General features: G+C 41.7%; 1 protein-coding gene across 1 annotated transcript in view; it reads left to right on the top strand.

The window, feature by feature from the left end:
- The window catches only part of LOC308287542 (guanine nucleotide-binding protein G(i) subunit alpha-2), a 157,520-nt gene that overhangs the window by 85,135 nt on the left and 44,950 nt on the right, over positions 1–27,435 (top strand). The window contains exon 2 of the mRNA XM_080728757.1: positions 17,818–17,860. Coding sequence (XP_080584883.1) covers positions 17,818–17,860 — 43 coding nt within the window. The remainder of the gene's footprint in view (positions 1–17,817; positions 17,861–27,435) is intronic.

Here is a 27,435-nt window from a genome sequence, read left to right on the forward strand (position 1 = left end):
CACATCTCCAGTATTCACTTGATTATATAGCTCAGTTCGGTATCAAGCACCGAAAATAGCTATTTTCACCAAAAGGTCAATTTTAGAAATGTCAGCCCCTGCCTTTCTAACATTCTCTGCGCGTCCCTGTTTGTTTATTTATTTATTCACTTCAGCATTTAGGCCTAAACACATTATTACGCAATATTTTATGCTTTAAATATAAAAAAATAGCAGATATACAAGCTCACAGCGTGGCACCGAGTGCCGTGCCGCGAGCTTGTAGATCTGCTATTTTTGAAAAACCTTGAAAATTCGTGCAAATCTTTGAATATTTTGCCCCGATTCTATAAGTGTCTTCTAAATCCTTTTTTTTTTTAACTATGTTTCTGTCAGTGGTTCTCAAAATGTTTCATGCCAAGGACCCCCAAAACTACATGTATTTGGCCACGGACCCCCATCTCAAAATATGTTGTTCCAGGCCCCCCCCCCCCCCCCCATCTCAAAATATTGTATCAGGGACCCAGAAGCAAATATTTGAGTTACAAATGTTCGCTTTCAAAAAGATATACTGTATTCAAAGACTTGCCCAAAAAAATGTATATATATCACGGTTTAAAAAAAAATTGCAGATCTACAAGCTCGCAGCACGGCACTCGGTGCCGCGCTGTGAGCTTGTATGTCTGCTATTTTTCAATAGTTAAAGCATTCAATAATTCTAGGCCTAAATGAGTCCCATTTGTCCCATTTTAACGTCCTCATCCTCAGGGGCAGTGAGGAGGAGCAGCCCCTCCACATTTCTCTCACCTTTAACTCATTAGCGCTCCTTTCAATTATCAATCACATTCTGTCTTCTCGCTTTGTATTTGCTTCAGTTCACCTCAGGCGGTATTGCTTTCAGTATCTAGCTTTCCCTCATAGTTCCATCTGTGCTTTGGTCCTATACTCTTTTCTTTTTGTCAGCGAACCTTATTTTCCCTGTGACAATGTTTTAGCTTGGGGACTTTGTACCTTTGCCTGGATTTAAGGAAACAAAAAAACAATTTGCCTGCACTTGCCTGTCATTACAGATGAACAGAAAGCACTGCACCAGTGGCATTGTAAGTTGTAATACAATGGCTTATTGTTTGCAAAGAAAAAAGTTGAGGGGGGTAAAAAAATTACGTTAGTTCTGTGACTTCAAACGGTCACAGAACATTGCTCTTTGGCTTTTGACTAAAGGCTGCAAATACAACAATGCACAGCACACTCTCAAAGAGAGCACACTCAAGCGAGCCGTTTGTTGTAGCTGGGGAAATTCGACAACTGATGAGGCAATCAGAACAAGCGCTGGCCTTGTTTGCCACTAAACCAATAAGACTGTTGTTATTCATTCCTTACTTAACCCCCAAGTAGCTCATGATTTGACAGTCAGCTTGCTGCTCCCAGGGGCGTCGCACCAAATTCTGGGCCCTGGGTGTGTACAAGGATTCACTGTGGGCCCCCCATGAATGTTCTTCATAGGGTGAGGGGGTTTAACCCATTTAGACTGGGAACGCATTATTACGGATTTTGTGCTTTAACTATTGGGAAAATAGCAGATATACAAGCTCACAGCGCGGCACCGAGTGCCGCGCTGTGAGCTTGTAGATCTGCTATTTTTGAAAAATCTTGAAAATTCTTGTTTCTACGTCAGTGGTGCTCAAACCTGTGAAAATGTGAATGACCCCGCAAAATTTAAGTTATACTGTAGTGTACAAATGTTCTCTTAACTCTTATTGTGCCTATCCCAAACTAGTTCGGGATATTTATTAAAAATACATACAGTATATTAAAAGATGTGCACACGTTTTCACGGCTTTTCAAAAATAGCAGATCTACAAGCTCGCAGCGCGGCACTCGGTGCCGCGCTGTGAGCTTGTATATCTGCTATTTTTCAATAGCTAAAGTATAAAATAATTAGGGCCCATCTGCCTTGGGCCCTAGTAACTCAGTCCCGCTTTCCCCCCACTTGTGACGCGCCTGGCTGCGTGGCTCAGCCCTCAGTAGGCCAATAAATCCTCTTGTATCTTTTTTCTCTGGCTTCTGCTGCTAAACGTATTAATGTCACCACTCGGCAATTAACCCCCTAAGCCGGATTGAGTGTAGAAAACTCCCAGCAATACCTGTTGGCCGAGTAACTCGAGCAATTCCCGTCTGTTCTTCTAATGATAATTGTATGTATGCGTTGGGGCCGAACGAACCCCCAATCAAGCTTTCCTATTTCCGAGGCACGAGGCTGTAGGAAATTCCTCCCCTAGTCCCCAGAGTGGTGTAGAGAGTGTGTGCCGACGACTCAGTTTTTCCCAAAGCAATTTCCAAAATCATGGAGCTTCTTTTCAGGAAGTTAACAGTAAACACTAGCAGCGCAGTATAGTTGTAGCAGAACTGACTGTTTCCGATGCACTTTTAAAATGTAAGATGCTTAAAGACCAGCTGAAATGATCTAGCCTGATCTCAGACTCGCTCATGCAGTATTCTGAAACTGTGCCCTATTGTGGGCGATTTCTGGAAGGTAGGGGGGTGGGAGGTGCTTTGATTTAAAAAAAAAACAATCACTACAGGTCTCCTCGTAAGCACCCACGTGAGCACCTCGTCTTCTAATGATGATGACGCTCTGATGATGGCGTCGCTTGAAAAAACGGGCGGCACCGCGGATTGGATATTCGTTAGACCCACCCCCACCCCCCGCACTCATTGGAGCAGCCGAAAGTTTTGGCTGATCACTGTACGATTCATGTAATGTACTCAGCTCCAGACCAGAGAAACAGTCCACTCTGAGAGTGGGCGGGGTCTATGGTCTGGAAGCAGGCTAGAAATGATCCCCCCCCCCCCCCCCCCAACACACGCGCGCACGCACGCACGCACGCACGCACGCACGCACGCACGCACGCACGCACGGCGCGCACACACACACACACACACACACACACACACACACTCTTCTAAAACCAGAAAGTTAATGCACCCTTCAGCAGACCTGGGCCTATACACTGTCTGTTGATGATCTCCCTCTCTCTCTCTCTCTCTCTCTCTCTCTCTCTCTCTCTCTCTCCCTCTCCCTCTCCCTCCCTCTCTCTCTCTCTCTCCCTCTCCCCAAAGGAATCACTGTGTTTTTTTGCTTGTTTGCAATTAGCAAAGCAAAGTAGCCTAAAGACCACACATGGGACTTGTTCCAGCCTGGTGCCATCATTGTTGTACATGCCTTTTAATACAGGATGTGTCTGGTCTGGGGAACACATTTATACCCAGTCAGTCACCCCTGAACAGTGGGGTAAAGTAACTAAGTACTGTACTTAAGTACAATTGTAAGTTATTTGTACCTGAGTGTTTCCAATTTTTACTTCTACTCCACTACATCTCAGATCCAAATATTGTACTTTTACTCCACTAAATTAATTTGAAAACTTTAGTTACTAGTTACTTTGTAGATTTTGATTATTGTTACAAAGCAACCATTAACCACTTCGGCCTTACAGTATATACATTTCGCCCATTTGAAAATAGACAATCTACAAGCTCACAATGCGTCGCGATGCGACACATTGTGAGCTTGTAGATCTGCCATTTTCAAAAGATTTTGATACATTTGAAAACTTGAAATGGACATTCTGCATAATTTTGAATTCCGGACTTTTACTCGTAACAGAGTATTTCTATATTCCAGTACTGATACTTTTACTTAAGTAAAACATTAGTACTTTTACCACCACGGAAGTCTACCCTCGTTGTTGTACCACCACCCCCACCCACCCAAACTCAGTCCATTATGTAATGCAGTCTCTGCCTCATTCATGGAGCAGGCCTGTCTGTTCTAGTGCAGCTGGATGCCATTAGTCCAGCGGGTTCCCTGGCACACATTCCCCCCTTGGCACCAGCCTCCATGTTGGTTCTGCCTTTATGGCTGGCTGGCTGGCACACAGGAACTGGGAACACTGTTTATAATAATAATAACCAGTAAGACTCCCTAATCGGGAGATAAGCGACCGTCACGTCGCATACCCAAACTTTAGAAGGCAATCGTAGCCAATCAGGAGGGAATATGGGAAATGGGACAGATCCACGTTGATGACATGACTTTAGAGATACTGTGTACCGCTTTGCGTGATTTTAGGCCAAAATCTGCAGGAGCAGTGTCCAAAAATGTGTTTTGCAAAAAGTCGGCCTGATGGTGGCGCTAGAAGAGGGCCATGTGAGAAATCAGGGGTGGAGGTTGTGATTTGCCATCCGAGGAGTGTGTGTGCAAAGTTTGGCATCGATAGGGCCAACGGTGGCAGAGATAAGAGTAGGGGCAAAAGTGTGACGTGGCGTGACGGACAGACAGACAGCCGGTGGAACTTTTCATAGTAACTTGCGACCTGACGGTCGCAATAACAATACCTCTCCAAAACACAGTACTTGTTTTCCCCCTGGCCAATGACTTCGCTTTTTCCCCCTGGCCTGGACTTTAGAAGCAGTATGTGTGATGCTGATAAGTTTGTTTTTGTTGGGAGATGGTCAAAATGTTAAATAAGCATGGGGAACAGAACGGTACGACATAATGGGTTGTATAAGCAACAACAAAAGATATGGGGGTCAGTTTCAAGGAACGGCGCTGCTGACATCCCAGAGGCCCACTATGCTCAGTCAATAGACTTTTAAGTTTAAGACTGGCATATGAGGTGGCCGATACGGTGATAAATATCGTTGAGACGATACAATGTCTCCACAATATGCCTTTTCAGAGATATCGTATATATTGTGATACAATGAGCGAGCCTTATAAAAAATCCTGTTGAATTGTTAATACAGAGATTCATTGCATAATTCATTTAAACCTGCATTTTTGTCTAAATCATTAGTTCTCAAACTTTAAAATGTCAAGGTCTCCTCTTAACTCTTTCAATTTGTATACTGTCAGAGTTACATTCTTGTAAGGATCAATTTAGGCCTCCCAAAAGGAACCATCCTTTTTCTTTTTCTTTTAGTTTTTGTTACCTTGTACTGTAGGTGGTTGTACTGTCAAGTAACTTGAAAAATAAGCATACAAAACAACATGAAAAATAATTGTGATAAGATTGTGTATTGTGATACTGCTTGGGAAAATATATTATTAATATTGTATTTTTCCATATTGCCCACCCCTAGACTGGCAGTTCTTCTCTTTCTCTGTAAAAAAAAAAAGAAAAACACAGCCGCAACTATCTCTTTTATTGCCTAGTTTCTAAGCAGTGGGTATAGTGGGTACAATGTTCCTGCATATTCTGGGAATCTGTTGGTCTGCTTAAGGCCATGATCCCACTCTGCCTCTGTCATAAGAATTTGTCAGTTTACATTAGTCCTTTTCTTTATTATAGAACACATTTTCATTCATCTTCAAGTTTTCCTCTGTTTTAGTTTATAAAGAATATACCATATTTGCTGTAGTTTAGTTTTTAATAAAATAAAAAGCCTTGTTGAAGTTTAACAGCAGTTAATTTCTCAAAACACACCTAGGGCTGTCATGATTATGACATTTTACATGACGATTAATTGTCACTCAAATATGCGATTAAATGATTTAATTGAGTTTTTGTCATTGACAATTACATTTCTGTTTGGCTTTTAGGCTTTGAAGTTGCACATGGTAGATATGACACAACCTAAATATACAAATAAATTACTGACATATTTGACAACTTTATACTTAAAAAATAACATTGATAGTGGAAATAGCCGATCTACAAGCTCACAACGCGTCATGATGCGACGCGTTGTGAGCTTGTAGATCTGCTATTTCCACTATTTTTTTTTACTTTAAAAAAAATACATGAAAATGTTTCAACATGGAAACGATTATGATGATTATGAAAAATAATCGCGATTATGTCAAATAATCGCGTTTAGGCGATTATGTAATAGTTGTGACAGCCCTAAACACACCTCACCTATTCTAGTGTGTTCAAATCTACTGTTTGTAGGAAGTTACTGCAGCTTTTGTAGCTGATACATTTTACTTCAAGCTCTCTTTTTTCCCCTCCATTCATAGCCCTAACCCATGCATGTAGAAAGGCATGCGCACGCCACACGCACACCCAAACACGCCCAAATAAAACAACTGTGTAATACCGAAGGTTTGGAGAGTCTGGTGTGTGGTTGTAGCCAGTCAGCCCACAGTGCATTTCACACTCAGTCTTTCCTGTCAAGTCAGAGCACAGAGATGCTTTGTAAGGCCCTACTTTCCACACCGAGTCATTAAAAGGCCAAGAATTATTGAATGCTTTAACCAGTGAAAAATAGCAGATATACAAGCTCACAGCTCCAGTGACGTCAATACGTGCGCGTCACGCGTCTCTGACGCATTCACGTTGCCTAAAGACGCATTCACGTCAGTGTCCGTGGGTCCCACGGACGCATCGCCTCCATTGGAGTCCACATTAAAATAATTTACCACGTCGCGAAAAAAAATTATTTTAAAAAGCCACCATTGTTCATGGGTGAAGGCATGCTACTTAACGCTATGTTAACACAAATTAAATCCGCGTAGAAAGTCTTAAAACAGACGATAGAACTAACGACAGTGTGTTTTGAACGCCATTGTGTGTCCATGGATGGTCACAGAATTCAATGGGTGCCTGAGTTTTAGCGTAGCACCGGGCCGCTCTCTGACCATAGTGGCACAGCGTGTTAGGTGATACACCAAAAAGGGTTCCCCCACAGAACACACGGCGCAGAAATATGACATGCTCACTGCTCACACAGCGACCCGCCTCCTCTCCCTCTGTCCTCTTCATTCAATAACAACTGGATACACGCGCTATTGTTTATAGATGTGGTGGACATTGGACAACGTGTTAGAAGCCACACAGGTCTTCATTGCGTCTTTACAACAATAGCGACGATTAACGTCGTGGTGAACGTGGTCAAATAACCTTTATTGGCTCAACTACAACACGGAGGAAGCAAGCTAGCCTAGCATGTATGCTATCTGAGACAGTATGTATGTACTGTATGTAGCCTAGGCTGGCTAACTGTTTGATTGATTATAGTGTTTTCGTGGCGGCGCCGTCCATTTGGTGGTCTGCCGGGGCAGCGGACCACCGCGGCCGCCTGTGCCTTGCCCTCCCGGCCGCATCCATAGAGGGGCGGCACGTCCCTCTATGATCAACCGTTCAGAACAAAAGTAGCCGATCTACAAGCAATCCTAATCCACTGTTTTTGACCCAGTCCACTGGTTCTCTGTGTACAGCAGAGCAAACACAAGCACAGCATTTCCCCCATTCCATAGAAGCAGTAACAGTACAAACAGGAGACATCATGATCTCACTTAGAAGATCCATATATTATCGATGTATATAAAATAACAGGTGGCTGTTGATTATGAAGACTTGGTAAAAGCTATCTACGCCCCCAAGTGGTCAACATCCGATATTACCGGTTAGACCTGTATAAAAAAAAATCAAACCATCACATGACTATTTGGAAGTATTAAAATTGTAAGATTTGGAATTGTGGTTCATTTCTTTCAGACACATTTCTACGTAACATGAACATAACCATATAATAACCAATTCAAGTTAAATGCAGCACTTTGTCAAAAATGACATGACGCGTTGAATTTTTGTGGGACCCATAAAATATCCCTGGGACTCATCCAAAAGACCCGTCTTGGGTCCCGGGACTCATTACATTAAAAACCTATTAACATCACCGCAGCTCACAGCGCTGCGAGCTTGTAGATCTGCTATTTTTGAAAAAGTCGTGAAAATGTGTGCAAATCTTTGAATATGTAAAGCGAACGTTTGTAACTCAAAATTTTCTTCTGGGGGGGGGGGGGGGGTCCCTGGAACTAGATATTTTGAGATGGGGGTCCGTGGCCAAATACATATCATTTTGGGGGTCCTTCACATGAAAAGGTTTGAGAACCACTGACATAGTAGTCTCTCAAGAACAGACTAACTGAGCTCCAGTGAAAAGGACCTGCTGACATAGAAACATAGGTTTTTCAAAAAAATCTTAGAAGGATTCACGATTCACGATTTAAAAAAAATAGCAGATCTACAAGCTTGCAGCGCGGCACTCAGTGCCGCGCTGTGAGCTTGTATATCTGCTATTTTTCAATAGTTAAAGCATAAAATAATAATACACAATACTGTGTACCCGTTCTGAATGGGTTAAGGGTGACATGGCAGTAATGCAGCATTAGCCGCAGCCTGTTGTGTTTTAAAAAAAACAATTGTCGGCTCAGTTCCATCAACCTGGGCTTCCATGCCACTAGCTGCTGCTGCCCATTGGCACGGTGTGCATCATGCTCGGATTACTGTCCGTTGGGGGGGGGGGGGGGCATTCACCAAAACCCAAACAACATCCGTCATCCTCTAACACACAAACCCAGTCCCAGTCTGTGTCCTAGATTCGATCACACAGCTATAATGAGCCGGGCGGCTTATTTCTTTTTTTTTTTGTGGAATTAGATTTGGTCAGTATGTCTTTTCGTCTGGCTGACGCCGGTGCCCCCTTTTTTCCAGCTGTTTTATATACCGTGTGTTTCATAAAGCCTCTATCAGAGTCCAGGGTGAAGAGCTATTCACTTCACAGCGGTGTAGTTTTCTAGCTATCACCTAAAAATACATAACAAAGCCTAGGTGATAGCTAGGAAACTACAACTAGGTGAAGTGAATGGCTCTTCACCCTGGACTCTGTTCGAGGCTTAATATGCGAGAGAGAGAGCGAGAGAGAGAGAGAGGAGAGCGTGAAGGACTTGTCTTCTTTATTCAGTCTTCTTTATCCAGTTTGACAGTGCCCTTGTCAGTGTGTGTTTGTGTTTGTGGGCCGGCCTTTTCAGTGCTTGCTGTATACTCCAGTTTATAGTTATATATTACGTCTGAAGGCAATAACATTGATTAGCCATAGGGAAGTGAGTGCACAGTCGGTGTACTTGTTCTTGTACTTGTCATGCACAGAATGAATAGGATGAGATTACAGTATGTGTGCAACTTACACATCGCATATATTACCAAGAAGTGCAACGGAGGACATGCTGTGGCACATTGTTAAATATCAACGAGTATTAGAACGGGTACACATTATTCTGTATCATTATTTTATGCTTTGGTGCTATGGTGCCGCGCTGAGCTTGTATATCTGCTATTTTTTCTAAATCGTGAAAATTAGAATTTTGACCCAATTCTATAAGTGTCTTTTGAATCCTAAGATTTTTTGAAAAACCTATGTTTCTATGTCAGCAATCTGGCTATAGCCATTGTCAAAGAAAGGGTCCTTTTCACTTAACTGGAGCTCAGTTAGTCTGTTCTTGAGAGACAACTATGTCAGTGGTTCTCAAACCTTTTCATGTGAAGGACCCCCAAACTGATATTTATTTGGCCACGGACCCCCATCTCAAAATATTTAGTTCCAGTCACCACCCAGAAGCAAAATTTGAGTTACAAACGTTCGCTTTGAAAATACATTGTATTCAAAGATTTGCACACATTTTCACGACTTTTTCAAAAATAGCAGATCTACAAGCTCGCAGCGCGGCACTCGGTGCCGCGCTGTGAGCATATAAAATAGCAGGTGAGCATATAAAATAGCAGATATCTGAGTATATCTGCTATTTTTCACTGGTTAAAGCATTCAATAATCCTAGGCCTAAATGGGTTTAATCCCACTTGACACCTTTTGCTTCTTGTTCCGTAAACCTCATCATTGGTCGATCTGGGAGGCGTCAACCCACCATGCATTGGGGGGGGGGGGGGGGGGGTGACGGTGCACGTGGTATTGTGAACACGTTTCCTGGCTTGGCGTTGGACTAAACAACTCCTGTTCCCAGCAGAGAGACAGAACGTCACTCCCCTGTTCTGACTCATTCACGGTGGCAGTCACTCGGGGTAGCTTCGGGAGGTTCAAACTCCAAAGGGGATGTTTGCTAGTACAGCAAGGGAGGGAGGGATGTTCCCCAGGGGTGTCGCACCAAATTCTGGGCCCTGGGTACAAGGCTTCACTGTCTGCGGGCCCCCCGTGAATGTTCTTCATAGGGGGGGGGGGGGTTTAACCCATTTAGACCGGCAACGCATTATTGCGCGTTATTTTGTGCTTTAACTATTGAAAAATAGCAGATATACAAGCTCACAGCGCGGCACTCAAGCTTGTAGATCTGCTATTTTTGAAAAACCATGAAAAGTCTTCCATGTCAGTGGTGCTCAAACTTTTTCATGTGAAGGACCCCCAGAATTATATGTATTTGCCACCCAGGAGCAACATTTGAGTTACAAATGTTTGCTTAAAAAAATACATATACAGTATATTCAAAGATTTCCACACATTTTCACGACTTTTCAAAAATAGCAGATCTACAAGCTCGCTGTGAGCTTGTATATCTGCTATTTCTCAATAGCTAAAGTATAAAATAATTAAGGCCCCATCCACCTCTGGCCCTAGTAACTCAGTCCCACTCCCCCCCCCCCCCTTGTGACGCCCCTGCATTTTGGACTGGTGGTCTTTGAGGTGATAATGCTTGAGAGCCACGGTGTTAACGGGGTCTATGAACTCCGTGGCAGCGTGTTGGCAGCCTGCCTGTGTGGACACACACAGGGGCGTCACACCAAAGTCTGGGCCCTGCAGTACAAGGATTCACTGCGGGCCCCCCCAATGAATGTTAACTATTGAAAAATAGCAGATAATACAAGCTCACAGCGCGGCACCGAGTGCCGCGCTGCGAGCTTGTATTATCTGCTACTTTTGAAAAAATCATGAAAATGTGTGCAAGAAACCCACATTTCCATGAGAGTGGTGCCAAACTTGTTCATGTCAAGGACCCCCAAAATGACATGTATTTGGCCACGGACCCCCATCTCAAAATATTTAGTTCCAGGGACCCCCCCCCCCCAGAAGCAAAATTTGAGTTACAAACGTTCGCTTAAAAAAATACATATATTCAAAGATTTTCCACACATTTTCACGACTTTTCAAAAATAGCAGACCTACAAGCTCGCAGCGCGGCACTCGGTGCCGCGCTGTGAGCTTGTAGATCTGCTATTTTTCAATAGCTACAGTTACTAGGGCCCCTCCACCTTGGGCCCTAGTAACTCAGTCCCACTTTCCTGCCCCTTGTGACACACCTGGCCACACATACCTGTGGCTGTGCTGTTGCGTGGAGGCAGCCTCCACAGACAGACCCTGGCTGGCTGTCATGACAACCTCTCTCTGTCTTTTATCATTCTTCAGGCACCGGTGTTGTTGAAGCCTGGCCAACAGCGTGTCATGAAGTGGCGCTTGATATACAGTATATACACACTGTTTAGTTTATGTGAAGTACTTAACCGTTATGTTTGCAATGATGTTTAACTACTCTCACAACCGAGCGTCCCTGTTTATAATAGTGAAGATATCACATCCACGAGCTCATGCGTCTATTTTCCCATGACGCGTCATGTTGTACAACAAAGTTTAAATGAGGCTTAAAGTTATACTATGTAACTTTTTTTATAAAACATATCTTAAAATTGTCTTAACTATTAAATCGCTAAAGTTTTAGAACACCCACTCCGTTCATTTCAGCCCCAAAAGCCTTTTTTTTTATATGTTTTCTACTTAGCCGTGACAGGGGCGGGATTTCGCGGCAAAATGACGTCATCTGCATCATCCGTATACGTTGTGTATACATTGGCCAATCACATTGCAGATCATACACACATGATACACTACCGGCCAATCACGTCTCTTCAGGAAATAGCTTGCTTCAACAGCTTTGTTTACGCTGGTCCTGCGCTGGTCTAGAAGTCTAGCCTGTAACTCCCCAACGCCGGTCCGCAGAGGGACACGAGACACCTCCACGGATGCGTGGCGAGGCGGGCGAGCCGGCGAGGCGGACGCGGTGGTCTGAAGGCCCGGTCCGCGGCGAAAAACGGCCGAAAAAAGCAGACGCGACCGCGGTTTGCTATAACGCTACTGACCACTAGTTGAGCAACTTACACAGTATAACTTTAAGTGGTTAAAAAAAGAAAGATGCCTTGTCTTTAGTCCTTTAACAACCCATTCAGGCCTAGAATTATTGAATGCTTTAACCAGTGAAAAATAGCAGATATACAAGCTCACAGCACGGCACCGAGTGCCGCGATGCGAGCTTGTAGATCTGCTATTTTTGAAAAAGTCGTGAAAATGTGTGCAAATCTTTGAATATGTGTATTTTCAAAGCGAACGTTTGTAACTCAAATTTTGCTTCTGGAGGTCCCTGGAACTAAATATTTTCACATGGGAGTCCGTGGCCAAATACATATCATTTTGGGGGTCCTTCACATGAAAATGTTTGAGAACCACTGACATAGTAGTCTCTCAAGAACAGACTAACTGAGCTCCAGTTAAGCGAAAAGGACCTTTTCTTTGACAATGGCCGGCCAGATTGCTGACATAGAAACATAGGTTTTACAAAAAACCTTAGAAGGATTCAAAAGACACTTATAGAATCGGGTCAGAATTCTCATTTTCACGATTTTTCAAAAATAGCTCTACATCTACAAGCTCGCAGCGCGGCACTCGTGCTGTGAGCTTGTATATCTGCTGTTCTTCAATAGTTAAAGCATAAAATCATTGGCTTCCGAATTAAGACCCACAGGACCATTGGATCAGCGCTTCTGGTTCTGGCTGGAGCAGCTCCTCTTGTGACTGTAGAGTCCAATCTGAGAGAGGCAGTCCTTCTGACACAGCTCACATATGAAAGAGGCTGGCAGGTCTTTCTGCCTGGTTTGTCCTTCTGTGGGCCCTCTTCTCGTCCCACTGAAGCAGCAGGTGTTCTTCAAACCTCTGAAGTCCCTTCTGGGTTTCAAGCCTCCAGGTGTCTCTGTTTTTAGCTGAGGCTTCCCATGTGGTTGTGTTAAAATACTCCGCATCGCAGGTTCGACTCCCGTTCCCGACCACCTTTGCTGCGTGTCTCTCCCCATCTCTCTCTCTCTCTCTCCCTGTTTCCTGTCTGTCTCTACTGTAACCTATATTTTTACTCTTTCATTGCAGCATGATCTGCTAGTCGCTGAGTGATCTAGCTTTGCAATAGTGCCGCAACAGTTAAGCAAACAAATCAATTTAATCAGTTATAATAGATAACCGATGATCCGTAATTTTATAAAATAATCGAATGATTATCTTTCCCTGTTTTAGTCTGTTCCCAAAATAGTCGATTTACAAGCTCACAACTTGGCTGTGAGCTTGTAGATCTGTTATATCAACTTTATTTTTTTGCCAAGACACTTTTGTGTGACACGGTATAAAACAATGCCTCAGTGGCTAAGAGATCCGTCAATCTACTTTAATATTTATGTATTTATTTCAAATTGTAGTTATCGACAGAAACATCCCTAAGAAAATAATGGATAATTGCTCCCCTACTTTGCAACGTGTCTCATAGTTGATGTGAGAAATGCTAAGAGGTTAGGGAATGTTCCAAAGATTCTCTTTGTAGCTGAACATGAACATGAACATGAACATGAGCATTCACAATCCCCCAAGGGCACTGGGCTCTGAGGAGGAGATGGAATGTGTTGCTTAAACCCATTTAGGCCTAGAATTATTGAATGCTTTAACCAGTGAAAAATAGCAGATATACAAGCTCACAGCGCGGCACCGAGCTTGTAGATCTGCTATTTTTGAAAAAGTCGTGAAACTGTGTGCAAATCTTTGAATATATGTATTTTTTAAGCGAACGTTTGTAACTCAAATTTTGCTTCTGGGTGGTCCCTGGAACTAAATATTTTGAGATGGGGGTCCGTGGCCAAATACATATAATTTTGGGGGTCCTTCACATGAAAAGGTTTGAGAACCACTGACATAGTAGTCTCTCAAGAACAGACTAACTGAGCTCCAGTTAAGTGAAAAGAACCTTTTCTTTGACGATGGCTGGCCAGATTGCTGACATAAAAACGTAGGTTTTTTCAAAAAACCTTAGAAGGATTCAGAAGACACTAATAGAATCGGGTCCAAATTCAAATTTTCATGATTTTTCAAAAATAGCAGATCTACAAGCTCACGCTGTGAGCTTGTATATCTGCTATTTTTCAATAGTTAAAGCATAAAATAATGATACACAATAATGTGTACCCGTTCTAAACGGGTTTTAAATGATATTCTATTACCAAGGTCATTATGGTCTCTACCACCCTCCCTGTGTATCCAAACATACCCGCTTTGTTTGCACTCAACGGTCTTGTTGTGCTAATTGTATGTCGTTGTTTGTAGCTCTATTTTGCCGTACCAATGAGTGAATGTAATCTCTACTTGCAGTTCCTTAATCACAAAGCACAGAAGTAAAAGATAAAGATGATGGACAGTATTTTAGATCATGCCCGGGTATATAAGCCAGGGGTCTACCAAAGGGTTTAACACTCTTTAATGTGGGGAAAAAAAGGAAATTTGCCGTATTGCCATATGCAGTGGTGGAAAGTGACTAAGTACATTTACTTGAGTACACATTATTCCAGCAAGTTCCTTTCCCCTGCATCAGGTGCCTGGCTGGCCAGAGGGAGACAGTATAGGTATTTCCAATTTCCAATACTTTTTTTTTCTTCCACTCCACTACATCTCAGAGGCAAATATTATACTTTTACCCCATCACAATTATTTGGAAACTTTAGTTACTTTGTAGATTTTTGATTATTGATTACTTTTACTCAAGAACATTTTGAATGTCAGACTTTTACTTGTAACAGAGTGTTTCTATTTTTGCAGTATTGATATTTTTACTTACCGATGTCTCTGGTTCACATTGGCACATTTCCTGGGGCAATCTGCCCAGATCATGCATGTCATGCATGTCTTATCTTCTTTTTTAGTTTTTTACTCTCAAAAAAGCATCTACAATGTAGTGCATTTGAAACTACATTGCAGTGCGCATCATGGGATGATCACTGCTTGCCTCCTGTGAATTGTTTTATTTTAATGTTTGTTTATTTTATTTTTATTTTGTTGCTGAGTGAGGTCAGCAGACAAAATGACGTGAGTGAGATGAAAAAACCTGAGTGAAATGTGCCATGTCAACCAGAGACATCGGTATGTAAAACATTTGAGTACTTTTTCCACCACTGGCCATAATATATGCTTGCCAAAACTAAGTCATGTGCGCAGGCTGGTCCAGTCGGAGCCTGTATTCCACGAAACCAAATGTATCTCAACCCTCTGCTGTGCTGGAGGCGTATACTGTGTGCGTGCTGCACGCTGCGTTATAGTGTATTCTCAGGGTCATTTCAGGAAGACTTTTTTTTCCCTCCTCGACTAAATGTGTGTGCGTGTGTCTGTGTGTGTGCGCGTGCGTGCGTGCGTGAGCATGTGCGCATGCACGTGCGTAGCACTGCAGATTCCTCATAACAGATGAGTATTCTCAGGCCACCCCCAGGCTATTGGAATAAACACAGCCGAGGATAAGAAAAGCCCATATCCTGTTGGTCTAAGCACCCAGACATTTTCATTAAAGCACTAATGATGATATACAGCCTTTTCTGGAGGGGGGGGAGGGGATTATATAATATGGTTTATTCCCTCAGAAGTTGAGAGGAGTTGGCCCATGCTTTATTTAGCGCGGTATTTATTTGGAATTATAAGCATAGGGAAAACCTATAACACGGTATGAGAGGCCCGAACTCAATGAAATAGGCCTTAGAGGCAGTTTTCCTCATTACTGTGTCCGTCTCTCTTTCCTCGCAAGCTGCAGATGGACATGACTGTTAGGCTGTAATTGGAGAAGCAGCAAACAAATATGAGGGGAGAGGAGAGGAAGGTAACCGGAAGGCTCACCCCAAAACACACTTGCCCCCATTATTTATCCCGCCGACGATTGCGGTGTTTATATGGCGGTGTGATACTTGTGTTGCATGACTGCATTGACTAGCAGTGACTGTTATGTGCACTTTTTTTTTGTTTGGCACTGTTTGTTAAGTTATGCTTTGAGTATAGCTTTTTTGTGTGTGTGACGTGTCACTTATGAGCGTTGAATGTTTCGTGGTCACTTTATGTATATATTTTTCTTCTTTTTTGTGCAATAGCTTTCGACACTTTGTTTTATTTATCTTTTTTTGTGCTTGCTCTTTGGACTGTACACTACAGTACTCTTTTTCTTTTTCTTACTTCTCTGTAACTTGTAACCTTAATGTGCTGCCTCTGGGCAACTGAATTTCCCCCGTGGGATAATAAAGGTATCTATCTATCTATCTATGACCGCACAGTTTTACTGAGGATAAGTTTAGAAATACGTTTCGGGGTTAGGCAAAGTTTTGCGGTTTAAGTTTAGGAATAGGGCTAGGTTTTGCATAGGACTACATTTGAAACCCATGAATGTCAGGTTAAAGACCGTTCCCAGGTCACCGGATTTGCGCCCGGGGGTGTTAGGGGCGAGCGTTTTGGTATTGGAGGGGGAAGCGAGATACGGAGAGGCTGATTCACCCTCCAAAGAGGAGGAGAAGGCGAGATGCAGATATGTGCAGTTGTGTAAAGTAACTAAGTACATGTACTTAAGTACAGTTTTGAGGAGTTTGTAATTTACTCGAGTATTTCCAATGTCCAATACTTGTACTTCTACTCCACTACGTCTCGGATGCAAATATTTTACTTTTACATTTATTTGGAAACTTTAGTTACTTGTTACTTAAATTATAATATTATAAAACATACTTTAGCCCTATTTTATACCATGGCTATTTGAAAATACCGATCTACAAGCTCACTGAGCTTGTAGATCTGCCATTTCCAAAACATTTTGTACTTGGTACTTTAAGTACATTTTGATGCCAACCACTTTCATACTTTTACTCAAGTACATTTTGAATTCAAGACATTTACATTTAAAGGAGCTATAGTCAACTTTTTCTTGAAAAACGGACGCTAAAATAAAAATGTCGAAAATATTAATTAAGCTTAATATATGCGTTTCTATTCAAAGATGACCACACAAAGCGTAAAATAATGATAAAATAATCATTTTGGCCATTGTCAGGCAGACTTTGTTTACACCCCTTATCAATCCATATAAAAGAATAGAAGAGGGATGTAAACAAAGTCAGCCTGACAAAGGCCAAAATGATTATTTTTATCATTATTTTACGCTATTTGTGGAATACAAACACTTATATGAAGCTTGATCTTTTTTATAAAATATTTTCGACATTATTTTTATTTTAGCGTTTTTCAAGAAAAAGTGTGACTATAGTGTGTGCCAGCGGCTACGTCATTGTAGTCCTTAGCGGCCATTTCTTGGGTCAAAACACAGGTGTTTCAATTGTTTGATTGCATAGAACTAATGCTTTACTCCAATCAGAACACCTGTGTAAGGCTGTGTTTACCCAAGAAATGGCCGCTCTTAGAACTACATTTGGTACACCCTATAGCTCCTTTAAGTAAAACCACTGGATAACCACTGGATAATGTGTCAGGGGAGAGTGTTTTCTGCTGGTGTTTCATTGTTTCATCGTTCGGAAATGCGCACTGGGTGCGTGCTCAGTGTAGTGAGGGCCTAAACCCAACCCTAATCCTAACCCTAACCTCAGTAAATTATGACTAAACTCAACCCTAACCCTAACCCTAGCCTCAGTAAAACTATGCCTAAACCTAACCCTAACCCCTAACCCTAACCACACCCGGTGCGCATTTCCGAATGCACCCTTTGATACATTCGGACTGAATCACCAGCAGAAAACACTCTCCCAATGTGTCAGAGCAGAGTAGCAGAGGGAGGAAGCTACTGTAGCGGTTCGTTGGAGGGGTTAAGTCAGGGGTCCAGATGTGACTGTGTGAGGCGGCCTCGCAGGTTGCCTGTTTGTTTACTTTTCTCCACTGACCAGAGTGTATTTTTAACCTCTGCCTTTTCTGTTTTTGTTCTCTCTGCAGGTGCCGGGGAGTCGGGGAAGAGCACCATTGTGAAGCAGATGAAGTGAGTAACTTGTTTCACAGTTCCATTCGTCAGGTTTGATGTATTTGGCAGATGCAACATTTAAACAAGAAGACAAGAAGCTATTTTCTCCGCCGTTGTACTTGGATTGTAGGTGCTGTACGTTTGAGTGATACAAACAAATGGTGTTTCAATAAAAAGTTAAAGCTCTATATTCTAATAGAATCGCTGCTAAAATAGTGTGGGGTCTCCCCGTTTTGCCTGCTCTTTAAGAAAGTGGAAATGCATTTTCAGGTGGGTCACTAATATTCATCCAACCAGAAAAAAAAAAAGAAAAAAAAAAGTTTTGTCCATCTTTGATAAGAACCGCATAGTGGACAAGCTCACAATGAGACTGATTACGGTAAATATGAAAAGATAATATTTAATTCTTGTATTTAAGTTAAATATGAAAAATAATATTTCATTCCTGTATTTAAGTTTAAAATGTTGTCTGTTAGAGATGCAGTGAGTTCATTTAAAAGGACTAACTGTGATCACATTGCAACCAGTTAAGATCACTGTGATTCAAGGTTTTTATTGTTACGTCTTATGAGTACACATGAATATGATTCTTTTGTTTTGGTTCTTCAACATTGTAGCAGCGATAACAAGTTAACAATAGCAAAGACATGAATAAAGAATAGCAATTATCTGTTCTTGAACCAGGACTCAGTCTGTAATGCATGTCCAAAGCCATGGCGTACTACAGTATACTATAATGTAGTAAGAAAAGTTACGTATGAACATTAATCATGGCACACTGAAGTGGTGCTTGAAGTTGCTCTGTGCACGTGTGGGTGTGGGTGTGTGTCTGTGCCAGTCACATCTAAGGAAAGAGAGAGATATTGCCTGATAATGAGTGAAATTGCCTGTTACCTGGGAGGGAAATTGCGTTTTACGAGGGAGCACACACACACACACACACACACACACACACACACACACACACACACACACACACACAGCAGCCTTAATCCCCATACCGCACTCAGTCAAATCATGTACTGAGGATTGCTTTCACTGTTGACCGTAATCTTCTTTCTCGCTGATGCCGTACTGATGCACCGTAGAAAGTTTGGCCCAGATACATCGGCATTCCTTGGCTCAGGACCAAAGGGATGGAAATAGGCCATTGTTACTCGCTTAGCGCAGCATCAGCATTTATCTGGATGATCAATGCCGTCGGAGTGGCGGAAAACAAACTGTAAAAGTGATCTGTAAGATATGGATGAGAGGAGTTACTGAGCGCTGCCCTGAATGTCAGGGACATGCTGGCCATTGGGAAAAGCGAGACAACTCCCGAACGGCCGGTTCATTCCCGGCCGGTCCAGGCCGGGCCATTAGGAAACAAATAAAAATAAAATGTCGGCCTTTGTTCCATTTTGGGGGCTGGGCGGCCAACCAAGTAAATCGTCACTGTCGGGCAGAAACCTCGTATCTCCAAGTTTCAAATGTATACATTTTTTCGCAAAGCATGGCACTGCTTCATCATACAAGGCAACGGCCGCGCAAAAGTAGTGAAAACAGCAGATCTACAAGCACACAACGCCTCGCATCGCGAGGCGTTGTGTGCTTGTAGATCGGCTGTGCTTGTAGATCACTAGTTTAAATCATTTTTATTTTGGACATACAAGGTTTCCACCCGACAGTGACGAAATAGAACTCCTGTAATTGGCCCCACTGGCTTGTCACTTGTCATGATCTGAAATGGCAAATCTTTGAGTAGCAGCAGCGCTATAGAGAGAGATCTCTCTCTCTATAGCACGCAATGAGGGCCTCTACAACTCTTTTTCCCGGGCTGAATCAGGGGCCCAGCACGTCCCTGCCGAATGTCATTTGGAAGATGTGATGAATATGAGATTTGCGGTGGCTCTGCTGCACAGCCTATAAATCCACACAGGCCATCTAGTAATGCTGTCTGTTCATGACCGTTGGTTCTTACAGGCTCTTACCAATTTCTCCATCTTGCTGACGGCACGGAAATTGACATGGCTAACCTAATGAAAAGCGAATAAAATTCAAAACGGATTTCATTGGCTGACAATCTAATACGTGGATTGGATTTGGACTGGAATGCACACTGTGTGTGTGTGCGTGTGTGTGTGTGTGTGTGTGTGTGTGTGTGTGTGTGTGTGTGTGTGTGTGTGTGTGTGTGTGTGTGTGTGTGTGTGTGTGTGTGTGTGTGTGTGTGTGTCCTGCTGGCATATTTATTTACTTCATTATTTGTTCATCTGATCTTCATTGCCCCTGTTTAGGCCCGCGTCTCTGTGTTATGAAATCTTTTCCATGCTGCTTGTCTTTCTAAACCCCCGTCATCCTTTACCTAACCAAGGCCTGATCTGCATTAGAGCCCAACTGATGCCAGATCTCTGGGTCTGATCCAGATATTGTAGTCAGGGAATTTTAATAAAACCTTTGGAATAAATTCCTTACCAAACAATTTCTTCACCAATGTGTTTGTAAAGGTCTTGTAACATATCTAACAAAATTGAAATTCAACATCCCTAGCAAAATATTTGACAGCTAGGGTAATTCTGGGTCTCAGTCATTCACTTACTATACACTGTACTATAACTTTTTGGGAGTGATTTTTTTCCCTTATAGTACAGTGTATAGTAAGTGAATGAGACCCAGAATTACCCTAGCTGTCAAACATTTTGCTAGGGATGTTGAATTTCAATCTTTGTTAGATATGTTACTAGACACCTTTACAAACACATTGATTAAGAAATTGTTTGGTAAGGAATTTATTCCCAGATTTGACGGGTATTCTGCTAACTTTCCCTGACTAATTGGGAGTGTCCCAGACCTAGTCTAACGATTGCCTTTATTTTGTAATATTATTTTGTAATATTTTGTAAAAAGCATGATCATTTCTGATGGAAATAAATTAAAGTTTTTCAAAAGTAGAAAATGTAAAAAGACAAATAATGTACAGGTTCACCACGAATCTCAGCACAACATTTTACGACCTTTGATGAAATGTCCTAAATAGGAAAATAAGGTTGAAAGTAGTAAGACATCTGGCTTTGGGACGCATCTGCAGCATCAATACCATTGTCATAAAAAAAGAGTTACAGTGTTGGCCAAACGAAAGATCTGTCTGGCTCTAATGTCCAAACCTCATCGCCTGTCCTTGAACGAGGACTCAATCTGCATGTCCAAAGCCGAAGGTTATAAAATCGCAGTAATCGCTGTAAAGTTCACAGTGATCCCCTAGGGCCACTGTTGTTCAGACCAGACCACTCTCGCAAATCACTTTAGTGTGCTTCTGCACTCTAAATCCCTCTTTCACAGAGCATACACATTCATGATCTGAACACACACACACACACACACACACACACACACACACACACACACACACACAGATTCCACTGTTGTCAGAAATAACATGTGTACACAGTCACAAACATTCGTGCTGTTACACCTGAACACACATACAGACATTATCTTCAACAGGGGGTCCGGGACCCCTAGGGGGTCCTCAGAGTTGCTACAGGGGGTCCTCCAAATCTTTGAGTGATAGAAACTTTTTTTTCTTCTTTTTCTTTGGCAGCCGAAATAGAATGGCTTGTTGGTAGATTAGCCGTGAAATTTCTATTATTATATTATGATCTGAACAGCATTCATTTTACAAGACCCATCAGCGCAATATCATGTAATCTCCATCCCCGCATCCCCATCACGATCCCCCGTTGTAATCTCACCACAGTCACCAGCGAAATGGCTCAATCTGCATTGGCATAGAGTGGCGGTTTTGGCCGTGCGTTTCGCATGCGCGATTCGTGCACGTAAATGTGGGCGCATATAATCCAAGTATGACTGTACAGTCGATGTGAGCATTTTCGCTAGCTTAGCCCCAAGCACTCCAGCTATGCTAATGCTATCGTCTAAACAGAAAATGGATGGGAGCTGGGAAGGTTTAGCAGGGAAAGGACTCAACGTCACTTCCGGTTCATGTCAGAGGAGCCATGCGCTATCGATGGACGAGCGGTGACTAGGGAAGGTTAGACGATCGACGATTTTCGGATACAAATTTATTTCGTTTTTAATGAACCAGTATGGTAAATTCCGGTCTGGCTGAGACTCCTTGGTCAGATGTCCGGTATATTACGGTTTTAATATGGGCATCTCCATACGGCTGTCAAAGTGTTGACACTTGAACCCTAGTGTCCATATTCTGAGAACTTTAGCGCGAGGTGTTGTGAGCTTGTAGATCGGCTATTTTTGGCAAAGAGCTTTGGTGTAGAGGGGAAAAAGAGCAGACTTAAGTATGGAGTGAAAGGTCAAGTTTATTAAGTATTGACGGTTCATGTGGTTAAATATCTGAAAACCAGAATTGACATGAATCCAAAATACACCGACGATTGTGCTGTCAAACGATGAAACTACATGGAATCTATGAAAAGGTAGTGGGGGTCCCTGCTTCATCTCTCTCTCAACTATGGGGTCCTTGGCCTGAAAACGTTGAAGACCCCTGCTCTATAAAATCCAGTGTACAGATGGAACCAAAATGCTAGCCTGTAACACCGAGGGTTTTACTGTGTACATACACACTTCACTCTGTAGTTTAATTATCTCTCTATGCCTGGCTGTGTGCCTTCAACGTTTCTTTCACCCTCTTGTAGAATTAATTTAAACCTGCATGGTTTTGATTTAGTCCACTAGAACACCCCAGTGGACCAAACCATCAGTGTCATCTTTGTCAGAAAGCTATAATACCCTTCAAAGATATAATGCCCCACAAAGTGCACTCAAAGTGCAGTAACTGTGTTTAATTTTGGACACACCAACTTATTAGTGTGACCCAAAGGTCAAATTGACCTTAGTGATTTTGGGAGATAAACAATTAAACCTCAAGAACAGATATACAATTAGTTTAATATAACTTATGCGCATATCTCATTAGGCTGACCAGTTGAAACACCTTTGAACCCATTTATCATATACTATTTTCTTTTGTAGTTACTGCTCTTCGGATTTGTAGGGCAGTATAGTAGACCTACTTGATACTTGACCCCCACCTACATTCTTGAACTGGGTCCTACTTTCATTTTGGAAAATAACTAATGATTTGACCCATAACATGGGAAATAGGAGAGCTTCTCTTTGTTTCTAAACGGAACAATAAGATATTATGCAGTCGTTCTTCTCTGTTTTATGCAGCTAAAGTAAATGTACATAATATCGCTGTGCATGGGACTTTCTCATTATATATGACAATGTACAAAACTGCTAATTTAGCTTTTTGGAGCGGTGAAAGCGCTCCCAATAGACAGGTATGTCCGTGGGTATGTGGGTGGGTGGGTGGCTGGCTGGCTGGGTGGCTGGGTGGCTGGCTGGCCATGTCCGTAGCCTGGCAATACCTTGAGTGGCCACACACAACACACTAGTTAAAGGAGGGGCGCTGTTTTGTGCTGGCCAGGCACACTCACCACTCACAGGCACAGTTTACACTCACTCACTCACTCACTCACATAGGGTACAGCTGCTCAAATTCACCGCTCCACTTCGAACCGAGGTTTGATTTTTTTTATAAGGATGATTTAGAAAAACTTTACATTAGACTTAACTATTGTAACAGTGTCTTTATAGGTCTCCTGAAAAAATCTATAAAACGACTACATTTGATCCAGATTAGAATACTCCTTACTAATAGCGAGAAAGTGGAGCATATCACTCCAGTTCTTTGATCTTTATACTGGCTCCCTGTGTGTAAAATAATGGTTTTCAAAATATTACGGTTGGTTTATAAGGCATTGAATGTTTTAGGGCCAAAATAGATTTATGATCTTGATCTTGTGCGGTATCAGGAACCATGCAGACCTCTCACGTCATCTGGGGATGGTCTGCTTTCTGTCCCCACAATCATTTAGTTTATCTGGAACAAAACAAAATAGATTTCTTTACTTATTCTTCTGCACTGTAAATCTGCGCTCTTATTTTTCCATTTCGTTTATAACCTCTTTTGTTTTTATCCCATTCAAATGTCCTTTAATATAGATGTTTTGCTCTGTGTACTGACTCCTGAATAAGTGTTTCCTATTAAAGGGATATTCCACTTTCAACAGGGAGCAGTGGTAGGGCCTCTCTCCACATACAAACCCATTGTAACTTCAAACTTCATTTTAACCATGATAGATTCATTAAAAACACCCATTATTTTTTTCTGGAGACTCATTTTATCTTCCTAATACGTGAGCAGGCAGTGTTTGTTCGATAACTTCTTTCATTTATTTTTAATAATTATTTGGAAAAATTGAAATACAAAAAAATAATTATAAAAAATAAATGAAAAATGTTATCGAAAAAACACGGCCTGCTCACATATTAGGAGGGTAGTATGAGACACCAGAAAAAATAATGTGTGTTTTTAATGAATCTATCATGGTTAAAATGAAGTTTGAAGTTACAATGGGTGTGTGTGGGGAGAGGCCCTGGGCCTGGAGGGCCTGGTAACATTTACATCAAATATCTAAATATTCAATCAAGCTAATTAAAAACTGTTCAGGGTGTTCATAAAAGCCTGGTTAGATGATAAAATTACCAAAAGTTTTTTTGAAAGTGAAATACCCCTTTAAGGAGATAGATGTTTATTTTTCATAACATTTCATGTAAAGCACCTTGATTTGGTATTACATTTTCAATTCAAAGGCAGCTTTATTGGCATGACAAAACATAAGTTTACATTGCCAAAGCCAGTGTCAAAATATAAAATAAAAAGAAACAGTTGAAAATGGGGAACTTACAGTATACACATTGGAGGGTAGCAGCTAGCATTGTGTAAACAGAGCTATATCACATTGCGTCGTTATTTTATTGCTGTATGTGCTATATGCAAATAAACTTGCCTTGATGTACATATAGTATACTTACTTAGGCTTAGAATTATTGACTGCTTTAACTATTGAAAAATAGCAGATATACAAGCTCACAGCGCGGCACCGAGTGCCGCGCTGCGAGCTTGTAGATCTGCTATTTTTGAAAGATCATGAAAATTTGTTCAAATCTTTGAATATATGTATTTTTAAAGCAAACGTTTGTAACTCAAATGTTGCTTCTGGGGGTTCCTGGAACTAGATATTTTGAGATGTGGGTTATGGCCAAATACATATCATTTTGGGGGTCCTTCACATGAAAAGGTTTGAGAACCACTGACATAGTAGTCTCTCAAGAACAGACTAACTGAGTTCCAGTTAGGTGAAAAGGACCTTTTCTTTGACGATGGCTATAGCCAGATCGCTGACATAGAAACATAGGCTTTTCAAAAAACCTTAGAAGGATTCAAAAGACACTTATAGAATCGGGTAAAAATTCTAATTTTCACGATTTTTCAAAAATAGCAGATCTACAAGCTCGAGTGCCACGCTGTGAGCTTGTATATCTGCTATTTTTCAATAGTTAAAGCATAAAATAATGATACACAATAATGTGTACCTGTTCTATGTTCAACAGCAGGGTAGTAGAGCAACTATTATGCCCACCAAATAGACTGGCTGATGGATTCCTAAATTCACCAGACAGTATTCAATTCAAGCCAAGGCATTCATTTATTAAGCCAAACAGGATTTATAAAAATGGAACTGGATCTCTGAAAGATGCCTGGTTACCTGCCAAACATAACGGATCGCTGTGTAAACTAGACAACCTCACTCTAAAGCCACCACCACTTGGCCAGTAGCTTGTTTAAGTTTACAAACTGCCAAAACTGATCGTTGTTTGTGCAGAGGACATTACATCTACGTTATTCTGTACGAAAGCAATGAGGACGGTACAAAAAATAGTTTGTAGCCAACTGCTACACAGCGGTGGAAAGTAACTAAGTACATTTAAGTAATTTTGAGGTATTTGTACTTTACTTGAATATTTCCATTTGTAAATCATTTTACTTCTACTCACTACATCTCGGATCCAAACACATCCACTGCATTTATTTGAACATTTTAGTTACTAGTTACGTGAAAGGTCAAGTTTATTAAGTATTGACAGTTCAAGTGGTTAAATATCTGACAACACAAATTGACATGAATCCAAGATACACTGATGCTGTGCTGTCAAACAATGAAACTATATGGAATCTATGAAAAGGTTGTGGGGGTCCCTGCTTCATCTCTCTCTCAACTACGGGGTCCTTGGCCTGAAAACATTGAAGACCCCTGTATTATTTAAATAGCAAAAGGGTGGTGAAGACCCCTCCACTGTGCAGTGTTTTAAGTCCTCTGTGGCTGTGCTCCTGTCTCCCTGTGAGCTCACTTGCATTTCAATGAAGTCCCATTCAGCAGTGCACAACAAATCAACAGTGGTGGAAAAAAGTACTCACATACTTAACTTAAGTAAAAGTATCAATACTGCATTATAGAAATATTCTGGTTGGGTACGGTCACACCAAACTACCTACAGAGGGTGGATTCACAAGCTCACAACGCATCACGATGCGACGCGTAGTGAACTTGTAGATCGGCTATTTTCAAATAGCCAAGGTATAAAAAAGTGGTTTATGTATGTTTTTTAATATTATAATTTATATCTGCAAAGTAACTAGTAACTAAAGGTTTCAAATTAATGTAGTGGAGTAAAAGTACAATATTTGGATCCGAGATGTAGTGAAGTACCGGAAGTTGGAAATACTCAAGTAAAGTACAAATCCATCGACATTGTACTTAACACTTATGTTGCTATGATTTTTTCTCTTCAATGTCCCATGTTGCCATGGTTACCATAGACTTCCATGTGATTGCGCAATTGTGTAAAAAGTGCACGCCCATGCCTAGATGATGCACCACGTGTGTGCCCACTGTTCACAGCTTTCAAACAAAAAAATCTGCTTGGAAATCCGTTCAGGCATTCATGATTTATCAGCCATTATGTTTTCTTCAGATGTAAACAAACATGGCTGCCATGTTTGAAAGAATGGGTTGGTATGGGGGTTAAACATGCAATTTCGCGATCGCGATCATGCCTAACACATTTCTGGAGGTCCAAAAAACATTTTTGAAAAAAAAAATGTTTTTTTTTTTTTTTTTTTTTTTTTTTCAAAAAACGGCCCAAACTCGGGAAACTCGGGGTTGGCACAGCGTTGGTAGGTACCAATACAACCTCGGGAAACTCGGGGTTGGCACCAGATGTGTTAAGCACAGTTCTTAAAGGGGTACTGTCACCTAAAGGAGTACTGTCACTTTAAAAGGTCATCTTAAAATATGAGTTAATGTTTTTGTGATGTCATTGTGGGAATGTGCTATTGTAAGCCAATCAAATTAATTGACTGTACTTAGACTACTTACTGTACTGCTCAGCTGTTGTTGGGGGGCGAGGGGCAGATTACACTTGTGACATGAGTTTCAGACTGTTTCAGACCGTCTTCTGAGAGACCGCATGACCTACTGTATCATACTATTATTATTTCGGGGTGTCTCAGCGGGCCTTTAAGTAAATATACTTAGTTACTTTACACCACTGCAAGTCAAGCCGTGTGACTCCATCCCAGATGCTGCTGGAACTGGCCAGGACTGTTGGATTTCACCACATAGCAGTATCTAGCAGCCTTAGGAGCCACAGGCCTCTTTTCGATTTAC

The sequence above is a fragment of the Nannobrachium achirus genome (assembly GCF_963921795.1).
Source record: "Nannobrachium achirus genome assembly, chromosome: 6".
In the NCBI taxonomy this organism is placed as follows: domain Eukaryota; kingdom Metazoa; phylum Chordata; class Actinopteri; order Myctophiformes; family Myctophidae; genus Nannobrachium; species Nannobrachium achirus.